The sequence below is a fragment of the Podarcis raffonei genome, chromosome 8 (assembly GCF_027172205.1).
Source record: "Podarcis raffonei isolate rPodRaf1 chromosome 8, rPodRaf1.pri, whole genome shotgun sequence".
Taxonomy (NCBI): domain Eukaryota; kingdom Metazoa; phylum Chordata; class Lepidosauria; order Squamata; family Lacertidae; genus Podarcis; species Podarcis raffonei.
Genome location: NC_070609.1, coordinates 89491569 through 89512490, shown reverse-complemented (window position 1 = coordinate 89512490; position 20922 = coordinate 89491569). Strand labels below are relative to the sequence as shown.

Here is a 20922-nt window from a genome sequence, read left to right as displayed (position 1 = left end):
GAAGAGCACACAGGTCAGTTATCCCATCACTTCTTCATTTCACAGCAAAAAAAAGCTACAACAATTGTTGCAAATTTAAGTAGAAACACTTAGGCACGAACAAAGTGGCCCAGAAATTTGTACAATATGCACAAGAAATTACAGTGTGTTGAGAGAGATGGCAGATTTATTGTCCTGCCTCCGTGTTAAAAATAATGATCTTCTGCTCTCAAAAGACATCTCACTTCTTTGGAGGGATTTTGCACATGCACATTACTTTGCTTTTGCTGAAGAATAAAAAGCATGGATGGGTGGACACAATAGACTGAGGCTCTCTCTGTGGCATTAGATGGTTGGAGGTGATGAGCATATGAACCAGCTCTTAGGGTGTCTTCACAGAGGCAGTGCAGAGATCAGTTGTGAGGGAATGATAGCCAGAGAGGGTTCTTCCCCTCTGCCTTGCTTGTGGGCTCACCACAGGCATCTCTCTGTCTACTTTGGTGGGAAAGAGAATTAGATGGACCTTTGATGTGACCCAGCAGAGCTCTTCTGACGCTCACCCTGGCAGCAGTTCAGCAATTCTGTGGTCTGCAATTGGGCTATGAGCTTTTCACACCATTCTTGGGACTCCATCCTCATCTTTCTTTGCTGCATCAAAGCGAGGGAGATACTTGCGCCTGACATCAGGCTATTTACCCTGCTTTTTGCCTTGAACAGAACTGGGCTGCAGAAAGTTTCAGCACCAGCAAGCAATCCCTTAGCTCAATCAATTGTCAGTTTAAGGGACTGTCCTCACAGTACCTAAGGCAGCCTTCTCCAACCTGATGCCATCCAGATGTTTTGCACAACTGTAATAATAAAATGATATCACCAACCAACCCCAGCCAGCACAGCTGTGTTGGCTGGGGCTAATGGCAGAAGTAAGCCCAAACATCTGGAGGGCTCCAAACTGGAGAATGCTGTCATAGGGAAGTGATCCACTACATCTGTGCAAGGATCTACATAATAGTGGAGGGATCCTTTTGCCCCCTCCCTTTGAGCATGTGTGCATTACAGTCCCTGGGGCCATTATGGGAAATCAATATCCATATGCACTTCCTGTCTCTTCACATCAGGTTGCTGGATTTTCCATGACTTCACTGGAGATGTGTTGCTCTCCACGCATTTTTAAAAATTGTTCCACCTACATTTCCCCCCACACCCTCTGGGCTATACAATACATTCCATCTTGTGCCATTATCTAATCCCATCTTTACTTATACTCCTGCTTTCCACAGATTCTTCTTGTCTTAATCTTATTATGGGCTGAGGCTATGCACCTCTGTCCTATGATGCCAGCGCTGGATGTGTATGACAATGGCAGGCTCGTTTTGGTCCTTTGCCAGTTGGCAATAATCACAAGGGATATTTGCTGCAAAAAGGCATCCTTAATGATGCACATCTGGGACTCACAGCAGGGATGCTCTCCACCTGAGCTGTCTCTTGCAAATGGCAAAACTCCACGGAAGACACCTGCATGTCAGAGACAGTTTTGACAACTGGTGGGAGGAAGAGCTTTGCTGGAAGGGTTCCAAGGATGCAACAGGGGAGTGTGGCTTGTGTGTGCATACAGTATTTTAATGTTTTGCCATTTGGGGGATGCGGTTGAATCTTCTCTTTCTATAGAAAAAGGACCATATAATTGAGAAGCCTAGGCTGAATTGTCCCCCCCCCCCCATCAAACTAGTTTCCTATCCTATCTGTAGGAATTCCAGATTTCTCACGAGAGGAATGGGGCAGTGAAACAGTACATTTTTTCATGGTTTGGTTCGGCTCTCTATCCCCTAAACTGGTGCATATGTAAAAACATGCCCTGAGCATAGGAACCTAGATATCTGTAGGGTTTCAGTGCAACCTTTGGGGCCTTTAAAAGGAATTTGGCATACCTCCATAAATTAGGTGATGGGCCTTTGGACCCTCAGCCAACCCTACAGAGGGCACATGCATTCACGCTCACAGGCCACTCCCCACAGCCGATTCACGCAGGTCAGTTGAAGAGGGGGAGTTATCATCCCTCGAGAAGAGAGGACTGAGAGGTGAGACAATAGCCATCTTCCAATACCTGAAGGGCTGCCTCATGGAAGATGGGGCCAGCTTGTTTTCTGCTGTTCCAGAGGAGAGGACCTGAACCAGTGGATTCAAATGACAAGGAAGGAGATACCAACTCAACATCAGGGAGAACTTTCTGATGGTATGAGCTGTTTGCAGTGCTTTTTTCTCAGCTAGAGTGCACCAGCTAGAGTGCACTCAGGTGGGCGCTATTGCGGGTCAACACTCCTCCCATCTGCTTCTTGCCTTCACATACTTTTGAGAAGCCCAAAACAAGCATTTCAAGTCAAAATTGAAGCAGGCCAATGTGTGCATGTCTTTTTTTTAGATCTATGACTCTGCCTACTTCCTAGCCGCTCCTCAACATGATTGCTTAAGCTACAGGGCGGGGCCAATTTGCGTTTCTTTTTCTTCAATCCGTCTCCTGTATAGCAGGAGGTTGAAGGCCATCTGTCAGAGATTCATTACTCTTCCAAATCCACAATTCTATGAATTTATCAGATGGGGGATTGTTTTCCCATCAGGAGGCTGTGCTGAACAGAGAGGTTTAAACTTTTCTGCCACCACCCCAGCCTCCATACGGACTATATTCCTCCCCTGCTTTTTGCCACCACCAAAATCTGTAGGGTCTTTTGCTTCTGGAGCTGGATCAGGCCCCCAGACTTGGGGGTTATCCACCCCTGGTATAGGCACAAACCAATATGAAGAGTTGAGGGTCTTTTCCTAACCCAACATAAATGAAGTGGAAGAGAAGTGATCTTGGAAGTACATCAGATACACAAAGTTGTAGGGAGGCAATTTGGAACGCTGTGCTATTGGATCAAAAACTGCAAATTGAGAATCCTCAGATTTGTATATGGAAATCCCTAACTTTTCCATTAAGGATTTCAGATACTGCCTGGACTTTAACTCTCAAAGAAAGTGGGGGCAATGCTGCTCCCCTCACGTGGTCTTCCCATAGGGGTCTGCTTGGTCACAGTGAGAGCAGGATGCTGGACCAGGCAGGCCTTTCATAAGAACACATAAGATCCTGCTGGATCAGGCCAATAGCCCATCTCGTCCAGCATCCTGTTCTCACAGTGGTCAACCAGATTCCTGTGGGAAACTTGCAAGCAGGATTTGAGCATAAGAGCCCTCTCGCCTTCTGCAGTTTCCCCAAGTTCCTGTGGGAGAGAGTTCCATAGGTTAACTTTGCACTGCGTGAATAAGCCCTTTCTTCTGTCTGCCTTGAATCTTTCAAAGTCCATCTTCATGGGATGTCCATTAGCTCTAGTGTTGTGAGAGAGGCAGACAAACTTTTCTCTATCCACTTCCTCCACGCCAGACATAACTTTAGGAACTTATATTGCCACTTAACTTTTCTCTAAACTAAAAAGTCCAAACACTGCAACTTTTTTCTCATAGGGGAGTCACTCAACCCCCCTGACCACTTTCACCTGATCCAGCAGGACTCTTACATTCTTAAAACTTGTTTTTTTGAAATTCAACTTTTCCAAAATGGTACACATACTACAAACATGACATTTTCGCTCCTCCTTTTTCCTTCAAGGAGCTTTTCAGTCCCCTCCACTCTTCGCAATAGCAGCGACATGTGGTCTCCCTTCCAACTCCACAGTTCCATGATCTTATGGTTCTATGTATGGAGGCTGGAAGGGAGAGACACCAAGAAGACCTGAGCATGTTGTGGGAAGAGAAGGTGAGATTTGGGGATGGAAAAACAAAGTCAAGCGGAAGGTGCTTGGCTGTTAGCCAGCACAGCCTGAGAATTGGCTAATGAACCTATCGCAATGCGGGCCCCAAAATGAGAATCCATTCTGATATATAGATCGTCTGAACATCCAACAGGGCATCACAGCAGAGGCTACACAAAGAAGGAAAACTCCATTCAGGGACAAAGTCAGAGAGGAAAGAGGTGACTTGTTACAAATGAGGAAGAGCTCCTTCGTTAGGGAGATTGGAAACTGAGCCACACTTTTGATGGAGATGCGTTGCAGGGAGGTTCAGGTTGCTTAGGGAGGAAGCGTGTTGGAATAGTAGCTCAAACTCTCCGACACGGTTTTGGAGTCACTACGGGAGGAGCCGTTGGAGGTCAGATCCACAGAGAGGCGCTTGGTTTTGCTGCTGGCATCAAGCTCCTCCTCTGGGTTGCCAGCGATGGAGGAGACCGTCGTTTCCATCCGGCTGACCTTGTACATGCTGCTCTGTGTCTGGAGGTACCTGGCTGACTTCATCTCCAGCCCTTCGTATTTGCTGGCTCTGATGAAAGGGCACCACCGGAAGGCATGCTTGAAGCCTATCCGGAACCTGGGAAGACAAATAGTAGAATCACAGAATTGCAGAGTTGGAGGCGACTCAAAGGGCCATCTAGTCCAACCCCCTGCAAATGGGGTCAGCTGTGCTAGAACCCAACCTGTGGCATTTAAGACATGGGTCCTGGCCAGGATTTTATATATGGTACAGGCACACCAGATCCATTTTGTAAACCCGTTTGCTTCTTCTTTATAACCTTTGCACTGAAACATTTAAATTTTCTGGGCCAAATACTGTACCAAAAAAAAAAGAAAAGAAAAGAAAAGAAAAGAAACTGAGTTCCCTGAGCTCTGTAAAAACTGCATAAATTAAGAAAATTTGCATAATTGATATTTTTTCTTTAAAATACCAAAGATTTATTGAAGAATTTGACAAGAAAGGGAAAAGAGAAAAAGATGAAATAAAAATTAAGAGAATATAAAATACTCATAACTGATAAACAATTAATATACAAATAATAGAAATGTGTCCATTCACATTGTAGAAACAGTGACCCTAAGTACATGAATCTGGAATTAAACATACAAGTTCACACAAGCTCCCCAGAGGGCCAAATGCAAAATTGATCCTCACTTTCATGAGTGATTCTGCTATTTCTGCTATTTTATATAATTTATCCTGCCTGGGAAGGAAGGAAGGAAGGAAGGAAGGAAGGAAGGAAGGAAGGAAGGAAGGAAAGAAAGAAAGAAAGAAAGAAAGAAAGAAAGTTAGTTCTGCATTTGTAAGAAATGGAACTTTTAGTGTGGCAGCACTTACACTCTGGAACTCCCTGCCTATTGACATCAGACAGGCATCTTTGCTGTATCTTTTGGGCATCTGACATGTAGAATGTTGACATGTGGTTTAATCTTGTTTTTAGCTTATTGTCGATTTTAATTGCTTAAAATGTTTTAGTTGTTTTCACTGATAATTTTATTGTTTCATTCTTTTTGCAAATCATTTTGAGGTTTTATTATAGTATATAATATTATGAAATTCTGGATTGCATACTCTTGATCCCTGGACAGTTATTTAGAGAGAAATGAACAATATCCTGCACCACTCACACCAAAAAGCCAATCTCCAAAAGGGGTGATGATGTTTTGATATGTACAAATCTGCTTTTGCAACTCAAACCTCAGCATTAGCTGAACCTGTCACAATACATCACAGGGACATGGATCTTACCTGTCATTGAGGCAGCAGTATATAATAGGGTTGTACATGGTGGAGCTCATGGCCAGCCACAAGATAGCTAAGTAGACCTGCTGGATGTACTTTTGCTGGTACCATTCTGCCTTGAAATGCTGGAGGAGGAAGTAGATGTGGAAAGGCAGCCAGCAGATGGCAAAGGTGCACACCACAATGATCATCATCTTGACAACCTGTCAGAGAAGGACAGCCTCTTACAGCCACAGCATCAACTAGCATTTAGAGGCAGTCAAAACGAAGACGTGACCGGTCCATTCATACCAGCTAGCAGGGGCTTTGGGTAAGCACTGCAGGGAAATCTCAGCGGGAAGAGTCAGAAGCTTGTGTAATTGTCCTGGGGCTATTTGCTCTTTTAGAGGTGACCCACAAACAATGTGATCTTTCCAGAGCCTTATTTCTGTGTCAGCATGTGTCCTGTGATGAATGAATGTTGCCCACATTGATCTGACTTTAAGGTCTGGTCAACGCTAACCCAACCAACTCCATTTCCTATTGAGTTTCTCATGCCCTTTTCTTAGATTGGCCTTTTTTCAAGAAGCACTGTGGATAATTCTGGCCACCCGTGCTCCTTTCTGGGATCTCCCTGTTCCCACTCCATTGGAAACATCAACACCTCCAAGCACTGGTTTCCTGACTAGCTTTGCCCATTCTCTTCCTGTTACAACCTCCTCAGAGGATTTGCGAGCCAGTCCGTTCTCTGTCTCCAGGGGAGTGGCATGCCCTTGGCCACAGAGTGACCATCTTCCTTGCTAAAAGGTGTGGCCCGCAACTTCTTGCAAATCCTAGGCTCTCCCTTCCTCATGTTTAGAAGTGCCCAGAGCAAATGGAAGATGTGCCTGACATCATTCTGGAACCTCTGAAATGAAATGACCCTTGTGGCAAATGAGATCTGGCGCCTTGCAAAATATCTTCAGGAGAAGAAAAGGCTAAGGAGTAAATAATGCGTGAATTCAGAGTGGGGTCCATAAGACAGTTTGTTGGTGCTTTACATGCCTCCTTCCCATATCTCCTGCAGCCAAGCTGGTGCCAAATGTCTTGCTCTGCTTTCCATCGGACTACACCAGCGAGGCTGGAGGCACACTCCATCGTCTCTCAAGACAGATGCCAACAACCAGGCAGTGGAGAAAAGCATTAGACCACTTCTTGAGATCTGTGTCAGTGAAGTAACCTCTTGGCTAAGAGTCATTGACGAACCCAAGATCACCCAGTGAGTTTCACGGCTGAGAGGGGATTTAAACCCAGGTCTGTGAGGCCCTCCTGTGAAACTTTACAACTACACCACACGGGCTCCACCATCCACTTATCTTGTCACCATTTGAGGATCTAACCTAGACTGGGATTGGTTCATCTGAGGTAGGCTGGACTTTTTCTTCCCGCTCTGTTCAAACTCTGTTTTGATTCTTCAGCCACTTACCTTGCGCTTGGCAGACACCTGCTCCTGGTAGCGGTCCGAAGTGTCCCCTGGGATCTCACTGGCCCACAGTGTAATACCGACCATGGTATAGGCGTAGCCTATCACTAGGAGTGGCAGGACGTAGCTTAGCACCGTCACACAAAAGTGGTACCTGGAATGAGTTGAAGAGCTTTAAGAATCATACTGCAAGTGGCTGTTAGAGGGCCTGGGTGTCCTGGGGCTACCTTCTCCTAAGCCCCAAAGCCTGTGGATCAGCTACAGTGCTTTCATAGAGAAGACAGGACTGCATGGGCATGGTTTAGGATGGGTCTACCCCAGGCTTGGCCCACCTTCTGCAAAGCAAGAGCAACCATCATACAGTTTTTGGCAACACACCTAGGAACCTGGAAAAAGGTTTGCAAGTCACTTCCACTTGAAAGAGCGTCTCCACCCCTGTCATTCTACCCAGACACTGAGATCCAGCTCTGAGGACCTTCTGGTGGTTCCCTCATTGCGAGAAGTGAGGTTACAGGGAGCCAGGCAGAAGGCCTTCTCAGTAGCGGCACCCACCCTGTGGAACACCCTCCCACCAGATGTCAAGGAGATAAGTAACTATACAAGCTTTAGAAGACATCTGACGGCAGCCCTGTACAGAGAAGTTTTTAATGTTTGATGTTTTATTATGTTTCTGTATATGCTGGAAGAGTGGCTGGAGCAACCCAGTCAGATGGACGGGGTACAAATAATAAAATTCTTGTTGTTGTTCCATTCCTCATAGGGCGGCCACTTAATGCATCATGCTACCCCACCCCTTAAAAAAAGGGGAAGGGGGGAAATGCAGTACCAAATAAGAGGACAGAAGAGGATACCGATTTGCATTTGCTATTTTTTATGTGTAGGTGCAAATTCGGAAACAAATTGCTATAATTTAAATAAAAACACACCTCACCATTGTGGGGAATCATGTGACCAAGGGTCTGCTCAGTCTGCCCTCCAGATGCTGGCTGTGGATGGGATCATAGGAACCTGCTTTATACCAAGTCAGACCATTGGCCCAAGTAGCTTGGTATTGCCCACACTGTCTGGCAGTAGCGTTCCAGGCAGGAACATTCCTTAGCAGGAGATGAAATGAGAAGGTGTTGCCCTGCATGCCTGCTTCACACGCCACCCCTGCCAAAGCCTTGCTTACGGGGGTTGCACAAGTGCAGCTTCTGGGTTGCACAAGAGAGGCAGGGAGGCAGGCCCATGGAGGCACCCATTGGATTCTGCTGCCTCAGTCTGCCTCACGGGTGGGCTGGCCCTGTTCCCTAGCCCTACCTGGAGATCCCATTGAACCCGGGACCTTCTGCATGCAAGCCTGATGCTCTCACACTCAGCTGCAGCCCTATCCCAAGCCTTCCCCTTCAGCTCTCCCTTCTCAGGGCTCTTAACTTTAAACCAACCTTGGGTTGAGCAGTCATTCAAACAGAGGACTGTCTTCTGTAAAGTGGGACACATGCTAGTCCCCCACCAGTATAAGTAACCAAGTAAAAGGACCATTGTCATTTTGATGTTTGCAAGTTCTCAGGTCATCATCAGACTTAAAGCATGGGGTGTTTTTGACCCTCAACCCCCTCATTAGCTTCTTGACAAAGACACTACTAAAGCCTAGCAAGTCTCTGCCGACAAAAGTTTAGACTGGAGCTACTGAGCAGCTCAGGTTTAAACAAACTGTACCCCGATGTGCAAAGAGTCTCCCTGAAGTCTCCCAAGAAGAGCTTTGAAGGATTTTGAAGGTCATCTTTGAATTAGCTTGCAAAAACTACTTTGCAACGCGCTTTGCTGTAATCCAGCTTGTTCTTAGGAAATGCCTCCGGAACCGAACACCACACGCTCACCTACAATCTCTTGCTCACTACAAATTCATTCACAAATATAAATCCCCAAACTGTAATCAGTCCTAATGCTTGGTTTCTGGCATGTTTTCTTAACAGCTCTTTCTCCCTGATAATGCTGGTTTCCCTTTACATGAATGTTGTTTGTTATGCTGAGGTCTTCCAAAAACCCTGGCGTCATATTGCTGTGATACTGATTTATGATAACAAATGAAGCAGATTTGCACTCAGTCACACAGGCCTGTCAAGGCCAGCACTGTCAATTACCCTTCCAGCTCTCTGTGTTCCAGTTATAATCCTTTCGGCTGGAGACGGCAGCAGCCACAGGGGGGTTCAGGGCAGGGGCTCTGCTGCTGAGCTATGCCCCTGCTTTGCGGCCTAGTCCACATTTCCACGGACTCTTTCTGGGCAAATGATCTCTCCAAGGAAAACCAGTTCCTAAAACCATCAATAATTCACTTTTAAACAGCGGCTAAAGGAAATATTGTCCTTGAACCAAAAGTGGGACTCGTAATAATAAATTATAATAATAATTTTTTATTTCTACCCCGCCCTCCCCAGCCAAGACCGGGCTCAGGGCGGCTAACAACCAATAATAAAAACAAGTTGATTGAAATATAACTTTTTAAAAAAATTTAAAATTATTAAAACATTAAAATGCAGCCTCATCACTAGAGGAGAAAGGTAAGAAAAAGGGGAGGGAATCAAATTGACTCCAAGCCAAAGGCCAGGCAGAACATCCCTGTCTTAGAAATCAGATCTCACAGGGCCCTGGTCTAATAATAATAATAATTTTTATTTATACCCCGCCCTCCCCAGCCAAGGCCGGGCTCAGAGCGGCTTACAAGCAATAATAAAACAAGATGAATGATTACAACTTAAAAACAAAAATAAAATACAACATTAAAATAATGGAACATTAAAATATTAAAATGTAGCCTCATCGCAGGAGGAGAAGGAAAAGAAAAAAGAAAGAGGGGGAGGGAATCAAATTGACTCCAAGCCAAAGGCCAGGCGGAGCAACTCTGTCTTACAGGCCCTGCGGAAAGAAATCAGATCCTGCAGGGCCCTGGTCTCATGAGGCAGGGCGTTCCACCAGGCCGGAGCCAGAGTTGAAAAAGCATATGCTGTTGGTGGATTCTTGTCCTTGTCTTGTTGGGCTGTGTATGTGATAAAGGGAAGCCATATTGGGGTGAGGTTGACAGCTATGACCGCATCTAGAACACAAGGAACACTGGACACCTGTGGAATGCGAAGACATCAGAGGACATCAAAAGAGGCAGCTTTTTCTGTTTAGATCAGCAGAGGGAGCCATTTTGAGCCCATTCTCCTCAGCACCTGATGAAATGGCCCAGGAGAGATTCTGGCAGTCCAGCCTCCGCAAAGAGATGAAAAGGGAAAATATGGAGACCAAATCCCCCTCCCAAACCTGCCAGTCCTCCACCACTGGAGAAACCAGAAGAGAAAGAAAATTGCCAGAAGAGAAAGAAAATTCAGACTCCCACCAATTGTGACTTTGGCGGAAGTCTTAGAGGTGGAAGGAAGGAAGATTGACTTGCTTTGGGAAAGGGCGCTGATGGAACAGCGGAAAATGGAACCAGATGGAAAAGAGCCCAAGAAAGACTCTCCAGCTCCCCCCCCAACTCAAAAAGAAGATCCCTCCCCCTCCGTGTGGGAAAGATTGTCAAGACCCAAGAGAAGATTTCTACCAAAAGAAGACAAGCCCAAGAAGCCGCCAGCACACACAAAAAACCAAGATAACATAATGATCGAACCCCTCCCCTCCTCCTTCCACTCCAGTTATGTCCTTTCCTTCCTGCCCCCTCCCTGATAATTTGCCCCCCCTGCCACCAACCCCGACCACACTAAATACCGTATTTTTCGCCCTATAGGACGCACTGGCCCATAGGACGCACCTCAATTTTTTGGGGGGGGGAATGAATTAAAAAAAATATTCCCCCCCCCCAGCCCGAGCTTCCCCCGACCCTAGCCCCCAGAACAGGCTGCTATCCGCAAGCCTTGAGTTCCCCCAGGCGTGCAAGGCTTGCGGACACCTGCACAAAGCATGGGCGTCCTCCGGAGGGCTGCTGCCCGCAAGCCTTGCAAGCCCGGGGGAACTCCCGCCGGGCGCGCAAGGCTTGCGGATAGCTTCCTGAAGCCTGGAGAGCGAGAGGGGTCGGTGCGCACCGACACCTCTCGCTCTCCAGGCTTCAGCGAAAGCCTGCATTTGCCCCATAGGACGCACACACATTTCCCCTTCATTTTTGGAGGGGATAAAGTGCGTCCTATAGGGCGAAAAATACGGTATATATGAAGTCCATGTTTCTTTCAGTTTGGCGAAGAATTGTTCATCTGCAATGCCCTTTAAAGGTTTTAGATTCTGAAAAATGATTTTAAAAGATTTTTGAGTGTTCAACATTTTACAGCAGATTTTCAATTATTTGTTTTCTGTACTGTTTAAACCAGATCAAAATGTAAGTCTATGGGTAGAGATGTTAAGTATTTATTGCTACAATTTAGTTGACAAATTGATGTTACTGCAAAGCCATACGTTCTGTTAAGTCTTGTTTGCTTTAAACACTGGAATATTTTTGAAGTGCACATGGCTTGTTGTGTATTTTAAGAGATTCACCTTTTTTAACATAAGATTCACCAAGATGTACTTTACTTCAGGGCATTAAAAAGTTAAACATTTTTGGAACAATCTTCCTATTTAAAACACTATAATCCTTTTGACAAATAAACTAAATATAATGAATGTCAAAAAAAAAAAAAAAAGAAAAAGAAAAAGCCCTGGCTCTGGTTGAGACTAATCTAACTTCCTTAGGGCCCGGGACCTCTAGGGTGTTGCTATTTATGGACCTTGAGGTCCTCCGTGGGGCATACCGGGAGTGGCGGTCCCGTAGGTACAAAGGTCCTAGGCCGTGAAGGGCTTTAAAGGTCAAAACCAGCACCTGACCAGCGCATGGATCAAAGGCACTGTTACATACCATTAGAACAAGAGAAGCTCCAATAATTAAGGCACATCAGGGCTCAAGCTCAGATCCTGTTTCCAGTGCCAGGATTCAGATGAGGGGGGATGTGAATTAATTCTTAAAAGAGTACTTCTGAGCATGTGTAGAACATGATTCCCTTGTCATTGAGTAATGAAAGCCAATCCTAAAACTTCTATAAAGTTAATCCAGAAGAGATTTTGCCTTAGCCCAGCCCACCAGGGTCCACAGGACAGGACACGTGATCCCTCAGCACAGCTGCTTTAAGTGTTTATGCATTGTGTTTGTGAGAGAGATGTATGGCAGGGGTGGGCAAACTTTGTCAGCTGAAGGGTCACACTGATGGTCAGCATCCCTCTGAGCCCCCTCCCCCACTACACCTACAGACCACCCACATGTGAACCACATATGCACATTCACCACCCACCCACCCACCCACCCACACGATGAGCAGTCATACAACACTCTCTGCCTGACACATACACAGCAGACCACCTTTATCTCCGGCCTCACAGCTGTGGTGCTTAGCACCAAGATCTATAAGAAAAAATCCCTCTGGCTGCTGTTCAGAAAGGATTGCTCCAAAGCAGGCAGGGAGATCTTATCTCCCGTTCTTAGGGCTGAGATAGCAAAATAAGGCACTTCTGCTGATCAGCACCTTCTGCAAATCCCAGCCATTGGGGGGGGGGGCGTTTTACAACTGTGGAAACTGACAAGTCACTTCCTCCAACTGAAAAAAGAAGCAATGAGAGGCAGAAGCTACAAGGAGGCCATGATGATGATGATGATGATTTATATACTACCCTTCATCAGAAGATCTCAGGGTGGTTCAGCACTCTGAAATTGCTCAGTTGCTGCCAGGCTGCTGCTGCTGCAACACCTCCTTCTGCCCATCTCCTTGTTCTTTTCATCATTTCCTTAGCTGGACAGCAGCTCCCCTGCTGATTCAGCAACTTCACCTCCACTGGCAGTCTGCTTCTGAATGCCAGTGGCTGGAAGTCACAAGGGAAGGAGAATACTCTTGCACGCAGGTCCTTTTTTGGGCTTCCCACAGGCACCTGGCTGACCGCTGTGAGAACAGGATGAGAACTTTATGGGCCATTGGCCTCATCCATCTGCAGGATTTTTCTTATTTGCTCCTTTATCTGTTGCCGGACTAAACAGCTCCCTAGCCTCACTGGTGCCGTTGAGTCAGAGCTGGTGGAAATACAACACATAGTCCTCACTCAATCTCTGTTGCCATCTGTAAAATGGGTAGCTGCTTAGCATGTCAGCCATATAACTCTTGCAAGAATTGAGCACACCCCTAAATAGAATGCTCTCATGTTTTCTAACTGAAAAATATATGCCTAATTCAATTCTAAAAGTTATCTCTCCAGACAACCGGAGTATGCTCTGCATCAATTTGGCTTGAACTGATTCACCTGGCGATGGGGAATTCATGAACAATACACAGTAACGCATGTTTTACTCATCACCTGGGACCCTTGAGTACGGCAAATGCAGTAATGTGAGACTGACTAGCATCAAGTTAAGAATAAATAAACGGTGGCATCACTCAGAGCTCAGACAATAGCTCCCTGTGGGATTGGAGTGTGCCAAAAGTTATTTTGGGGCCAACCTGAAGTCACGCTCAGCGGATGTTATTCTGAACTTAGGGACTCCCTGGAGCCATGCGGTTGGGAGCGGACTGAGCTGTGCAGCAGCTGACAATTGCTTGGACTCATCAAATGTCAGACTCTGCCAGGAATGAATCTGAGCTACGTCTCCACAGAGCGCAGCCGCAGAATGGGCTTTCAGCCCATTCTGGGTTTCAGCGCCCAGATTCAGCCTTCAGACATGCAAAATAAGGAGCAAGAAAGAAAGTGCCCACGAGCTTGTCCTGTTTGCTTCTCTCTCCACTCCTGGGATTGGAATGAGAGCAAGCAGGGGCAAAGTGCTAGCTTACTTTCATGTTCAATTTCTGCCCTTTCATATACTTATAAGATTTTATTGAAGCAAATAAAACAAGTCAATACAATAAAAATAATAGAAGTACAAAAAAGCAGCACAGTATATCTGGAAGAGACTTAATATTAGGTTGGTAAAGTACTTAAAACCATTAGGAAAGCCAAATTTGACATCGTATTGTGGAAAGGAAGTCCTGTGTGTCGGTATTTGCTGTATATAAGCTAAAATCCCACCAAACAACATAGGATTTTCCAAGGTCTCCCAAGCCTTTGGCAACACATAATTTATGAGTCATTTCTTGCAGCTATTGCTAAGATCCACATATTTATATACCGAAGCAAAAGTTGCAAATTCTGTAAGGTTTTCCATTTGGAGGCAACTGAGATTCTGGCAGCCACCAGCATCCGTGTCAAGAGTTCCTGAGAGCTGAAACCTTTGGAACAGCCCAGATGGGTGGACCCATATGCAGGTCAACCATCACTGATTGTGAGTAATTTGCAAATGGCTTGCTGAAGAAGAAAGGGGGAAATGACACTTTGCTCCCATCGACGAAAAGAAAATGAGCCAGCAGCTGGGCAGTGTCACTGCAAAGCTTCACTGTGACCACTGGTGCAAGCAGAGGAACCGAGCAAGAGGGAAGGGTGGAGAAGGTCTGGCTCTGGCCTGCTGGCTGGATCCATTTCCTCTCACCCTGGTCTGGATCATGCTTTTCATTGTGATTAAGAACTTAATGCACTTAGAGAGCTTCCATATGTGCCTGACAGAAACATTTATACAGGCAGAGGAGTAGAGTTGATGCTATTAGGAATCCCCTGCCTGCTGCTTTCCTTCTCGGCAACTGACTTCCAATTAACCACCTTTCTGCAGAAGAGAAGCCAAGTCTTCCTTGGAGCTCTCCTGGGTCAAGAGAAGTACTGAGTTACATGAGCCATGACCACTTCTCACAGCTGCTGCTGCTGCTGCTGCTCTGCATCTTGGCTGACAGGCTATCTTTGAATGGTTGGTGCTAAAAGCCATTCAAACACAGGCAGAAAGGAAGCTGCTGACACTCTGATAGCAAGTTGTCACCAAAATAGAAATATATCATAGAATCATAGAATCATAGAGTTGGAAGAGACCACAAGGGCCATCGAGTCCAACCCCCTGCCAAGCAGGAAACACCATCAGAGCACTCCTGACATATGGTTGTCAAGCCTCTGCTTAAAGACCTCCAAAGAAGGAGACTCCACCACACTCCTTGGCAGCAAATTCCACTGTCAAACAGCTCTTACTGTCAGGAAGTTCTTCCTAATGTTTAGGTGGAATCTTCTTTCTTGTAGTTTGGATCCATTGCTCCGTGTCCACTTCTCTGGAGCAGCAGAAAACAACCTTTCTCCCTCCTCTATGTGACATCCTTTTATATATTTGAACGTGGCTATCATATCACCCCTTAACCTCCTCTTCTCCAGGCTAAACATGCCCAGCTCCCTTAGCCGTTCCTCATAAGGCATCGTTTCCAGGCCTTTGACCATTTTGGTTGCCCTCCTCTGGAAACGTTCCAGTTTCTCAGTGTCCTTCTTGAACTGTGGTGCCCAGAACTGGACACAGTACTCCAGGTGAGGTCTGACCAGAGCAGAATACAGTGGCACTATTACTTCCCTTGATCTAGATGCTATACTCCTATTGATGCAGCCCAGAATTGCATTGGCTTTTTTAGCTGCCGCGTCACACTGTTGGCTCATGTCAAGTTTGTGGTCAACCAAGACTCCTAGATCCTTTTCACATGTAGTGCTCTCAAGCCAGGTGTCACCCATCTTGTATTTGTGCCTCTCATTTTTTTTGCCCAAGTGCAATACTTTACATTTTTCCCTGTTAAAATTCATCTTGTTTGTTTTGGCCCAGTTCTCTAATCTGTCAAGGTCGTTTTGAAGTGTGATCCTGTCCTCTGGGGTGTTAGCCACCCCTCCCAGTTTGGTGTCATCTGCAAATTTGATCAGGATGCCCTTGAGCCCATCATCCAAGTCGTTGATAAAGATGTTGAATAAGACCGGGCCCAAGACAGAACCCTGTGGCACCCCACTAGTCACTCTTCTCCAGGATGAAGAGGAACCATTGATGAGCACCCTTTGGGTTCAGTCAGTCAGCCAGTTACAAATCCACTGAGTGGTAGCATAGTCAAGACCGCATTTTACCAGCTTCTTTACAAGAATATCATGGGGCACCTTGTCAAATGCCTTGCTGAAATCAAGGTAGGCTACATCCACTGCGTTCCCTTCATCTACCAGGCTTGTAATTCTGTCAAAAAACGAGATCAGGTTAGTCTGACATGACTTATTTTTCAGAAATCCATGCTGACTATTGGTGATCACAGCATTCCTTTCTAGGTGCTCACAGACTGTTTGCTTAATGATCTGCTCCAGAATCTTCCCTGGTATTGATGTCAGACTGACTGGGCGGTAATTATTTGGGTCCTCTCTTTTCCCCTTTTTGAAAATAGGGACAACATTTGCCCTCCTCCAGTCTGCCGGGACTTTGCCTGTTCTCCAGGAATTCTCAAAGATGACTGCCAGTGGTTCTGAGATCACATCTGCCAGTTCTTTTAATACTCTTGGATGCAGTTCATCTGGCCCTGAATACATCTAAACTAGCCAAGTATTCTTGTACTATTCCTTAGTTATTCTGGGTTGTGTTTCCTCTGCTGAATCATTTGCTCCAATCATATATGCCCAGTTAGCAAGTCATTTGGTAAATATATTATCCAAATCTTCTCTTCCGCTCCCCCCGCAATCTGCAGAATATTTAATTTACAGCAGCATTCATTCATTCATTGCATTTATATCCCACCTTTTTCGTTAAGCAGCTCAAGGTGGTGTACACAGTCCCCCCCCTTCTCCTATCCAGGTAGGTTAGAGGAAGTGAGAGGAAGTGATTGGCCCAAGGTGACCCAGCGAGCTTCATGGTGGGCATTTGAATCCTGGTATCCCAGGTCTTAGTCCAACATTCTAACCACTACGTCACACTGGAACACCACAAGAAACCATTCTGAAAAGTTATAGGGACAAGGATTTATCGAGTATAAGGGCTCATTCACACCAGTGGCGTAGTGTGGGTTGCCAGCATCCAGGGCAAGGCAAGTATTGCACCCCTACCCATGTTAGGGGCCAGCAACTTCCTCTACAAAGCCAGGATCAGTTTCCCTTTGCAGAGATACTTGGGGGGGGGCAGGTCGACAATAACTCATTCTCCTTGGCACTGTCCCCTTACCCCAACTCTCTCTTCTGATTGGTCTGCAGCTGATAACCCACTTGTCATCTTATTCCATGTTGCCTCTGGCACCACCAGCAGACCAGCTGGCAAGGGGGGAGTGGTGTGAGGTGGAGCTCCTCTGCCCCATCTGCTGATAGGCTAGGAAGAAGGGGCAATAGCTTGGCAACCTACCCAAGTGGCAGTCGCGTTGCCACGTGAGCGTTGAGCATGGCGGAGAGAAGGACAGAGGGTTGGTCAGCAGCAGGTATCTTTCTAAAGTGGAGGGTTCCCTAGCAACTGGGCATCACCAAAATCTGCTCCTCAGTTTGCCCACATGAACTTCAGGAGATTTTCTGTGTGAAGGAGAGGGCACACTATTTTTTATTCATTATTACTACTTTCTTTTCTTTTGAAATTTTGCATCCCTAAGAACTTTGTGTCCAGGGCAACTGCCTCCATAGCCGTGCCCACACAACGCCACTGATCCACACTTCCCTTTATTCTGCTATTGCTCTGAGATTTCTAGGCAGGTTTTTCTTTTGTCCTGCCACTTTCCCTGGGAAAATCAGCTCTTTATAGCTGAATCGGAACAAACATCAATCTGTAGAAAATGTGGTTGATGATTGTTCCTATTCACACTAAACAGTGGGTTTTCCCAGGGAAAGTGGCAGGATAAAAGAAAAACTTCCTGGATCTATGCCTAGAAATCGCGGGACAAATGGGAGTGTAGATGATCCCTAAGTGTCAGAAATGCAAGATATCCCTTCCTAGAAAACAGGAATCCCTGAGGCCAAAGTACTGGTGTGATGAATAAGCTTGCCATGGGTGTCTTTTCACCTTCAAAGAAAACTTAAAAAGCCACCCATGCAATCAACCAGTCACCTCACAAAAACTGATTACACTTTCATACAAAACCCCATGAGTAGCCCTGGTAATAAACCAGGTTCTCCGCCCTGAAATGGGTCTAAATTAGTTGTTAGAATCCAGTACTAAGAATTTGTCAAAAATGTATAATTTGCTGCTGAAATGGAATACACAAGATGAAACGGTTAAATCAACTATGATTAAATGGGCTCAGGACATTGGTCATAATATTTTGTTTGCTGACTGGGAAAAGTTGTGGACCACCGGGATGAAATTCACGGCATGTAATGCCTTAAGAGAAAATATTATGAAAATGATTTATAGGTGGTACATAACCCCAGTCAAGCTTGCAAGGATTTACCATTTGCCTGATAATAAATGTTGGAAATGTAAAGAAAAGGAAGGTACATTTTTTCACCTTTGGTGGACGTGCCCGAAGATTAAGGCATTCTGGGAAATGATCTATAATGAACTCAAAAAGGTATTTAAATATACCTTTAATAAGAAACCAGAGGCCTTTCTCTTGGGCATTGTCGGCCAAGGGGTGTTAAAGACGGATATAACTTTCTTTATGTATGCTACAACAGCAGCTAGAATACTCATTGCAAAGTACTGGAAGACACAGGATCTACCCACACTGGAAGAATGGCAGATGAAGGTGATGGACTACATGGGCTTGGCAGAAATGACGAGCAGAATCCGAAACCAGGGAAGAGAAGCAGCGGAAGAAGAATGGAAAAAGTTCAAGGACTATCTAAAGAAATACTACAAAATTAATGACAGTTAGAATGATGTTGGACTGGAAAGTAAATGGTTACTATTAGTAATGGTTAAGACAAGGAGAATAAGGAAGATTAGCTTAAATTTAAAGTAAAATAAGGGAAGATTTGCTGAGTAATTGATTAGAATTTGGAATACAGAAAAGGGAGGCATGAGGAAGTCGAGGAAGAAAGGTTTAAGAAATTAGGATATGAAATGGTACTTGTTTTTTGTTTTGTTTCTGTTATTGTTTGTTTATGTATTTGTCGTTGTTATGTTTTGTTTGTGTGGCTATAAAAACTGTTTAATAAAAATATTTAAAAAAAAGAAAAAAAAAGAAATGGGTCTAAATTAGGAATTGTCACAAACAAAAATCCACTGAATTATACCCTAGAAACTCAGACTACCAAAGGTGAAAGGTGATACTGTGTCATGCTTTATTATTATTTTAGGCTATCTATTAAGCCTGCAAAGCTGCAGAGTGAGAGGAAAATACCACAGCATAACTTAATCAAGTTGTTTGGCAATCACAAAATAGCACGCTACAGATTAGTCTAGATGTGTTCTTTTTCATTTTGCAAATGAAAAGGGAGGAGGACAACTTAATTGCAGCAAGCTGCAAATGGTGGAAGCTCTCTCTTCCCGGGCTGAAACCATTTGATCAGCTAATAAAATTGGGACAGATTAGACTTCAGTTTGAAAAACAGGGGGATAAATGTTAAAAGGCAGTGGCACTAAATAACCAAGATCATCAGGGGATGGCAAAATGGAGCTAATTTGTAGTGACATCCACAGGCCTTTCACTGCATGTGTTGGAAAAGAGCTTTAAAGAGAATGCCCTTTAAAGAGAAAAAGGATGCAACTCTGCCTCTCTTCTACTAGGGGAGGGGAAAGAGAGGTTGTCCGAGACATTTTCACCCACAGACCTGCTCAACAGACACCTTTATCAAATGCCCTGACCTTTTAGATATAAAGGCAGTGGCCTGTTTTGTTTTTCTTGTTTACTTGGTGAAACATCGCTCATCAAATGTCAAGGCGATGGAGAAACATCACAAAGTCAAAGGCCATAATAACCAGGAAGACTGGTGAACACAGTTCACAGATGCTGCTCTAATCTAAAGTCTCTGTGCTTGAAAATTTTCACAATCTTCTCTGTTTCATAACCTATGTCAGCATTTTAGATCTCACAGGAGCACAGTGATTAGACACAATTTATTGCAGAGGCCATCTAGGTCACCCAGTACCTACTTCAACCAAAACATTCACCCTAATCCTTTGGCTCAAGACAGTTGGCTGACGTTCAGTTGGTACTTGATGTTTATCAAATTTGCAGGTGACACCAAACTGGAGGGGTAGCTGATAGCTCAGTAAATAGAATCAGGATTCAAGATGACCATAACAGATTGGAGAACTGAACGTAAGCTAACAAAATGAATTTCCGTGGGGACAAATGTAAGGTTAGGCAGGAAGAACCAGATGCACAAATAAAGGATGGGGGACACCAGGCTTGCCAGCAGTACGTACATTGTGAAAAGGATCTAGGGGTCTTAGTAGACCACAAGCTTAACATGAGTCAACAGTGTGATGCAGCAGCAAAAAAACACTAATGCAATTCTAGACTGCATCAACAGAAGTATGGTGTCCAGAAACCCACATTCTGTATGCAGTACAAGGGCAAAATGAGTGGGTGGTTGGTTCTTTTAATGGAGATTGCTAGGAAAGCCTAGGAGCTGTAGGACTGGCTACACATGCTAGGGTTTGCAATCCTGCATAAGACATAGACTTGGCAACACAGCAAAACTAACCACAGTGGTGGTGGTGAGTCGAAGGTCCCCCGTGCCCAAGAAGCTGTTCATCTTAAGGATTGGACCTGTACACTGGGCACATGAATTGCAGGACCAGTGGAAGCAGGAAGAGAGTCGGCAGCAGCAACATCTTCTGAGATGGGGAGAGGGAAGAAGCTGGTGACAAGGCAAGGAAGATGAACAGAGGTTGTAATTGGCTCAAGGCAAAAGATGCATATATGTGTGTGGTGAGATCAAACACGCAAGAAGCTTAATGTTGTAGAATAGGAAGTCCCTGTTTTCATCAGAGAAATGTTGGGTGGTATGTAAGCCTGTGGGATTTATAGGCCTGGAGACTCTACTTTGGGTGGTTCCCCAGCGACTGCTGCTATGACAATATAAAGCTGACTAGAACATCACAATTGGTGTGGTTAATTGAAGAAAACCCATCACACTTATCTTCTATGAATCTGTTCTATCTTCTTTTAAAGTTGTCCAGTTTTTGAGAAGGG

General features: G+C 45.1%; 1 protein-coding gene across 1 annotated transcript in view; it reads right to left on the bottom strand.

Moving 5' to 3' along the window:
- Positions 1–3525: 3525 nt before the first annotated feature.
- Positions 3526–20922, bottom strand: part of TACR1 (tachykinin receptor 1) — a 53596-nt gene continuing 36199 nt past the window's right edge. Inside the window, exons 3-5 of the mRNA XM_053401484.1 lie at positions 6983–7133; positions 5545–5741; positions 3526–4371 (exon numbers count right to left, since the gene is read on the bottom strand). Coding sequence (XP_053257459.1) covers positions 4077–4371; positions 5545–5741; positions 6983–7133 — 643 coding nt within the window. The 3' untranslated portion in view covers positions 3526–4076. The remainder of the gene's footprint in view (positions 4372–5544; positions 5742–6982; positions 7134–20922) is intronic.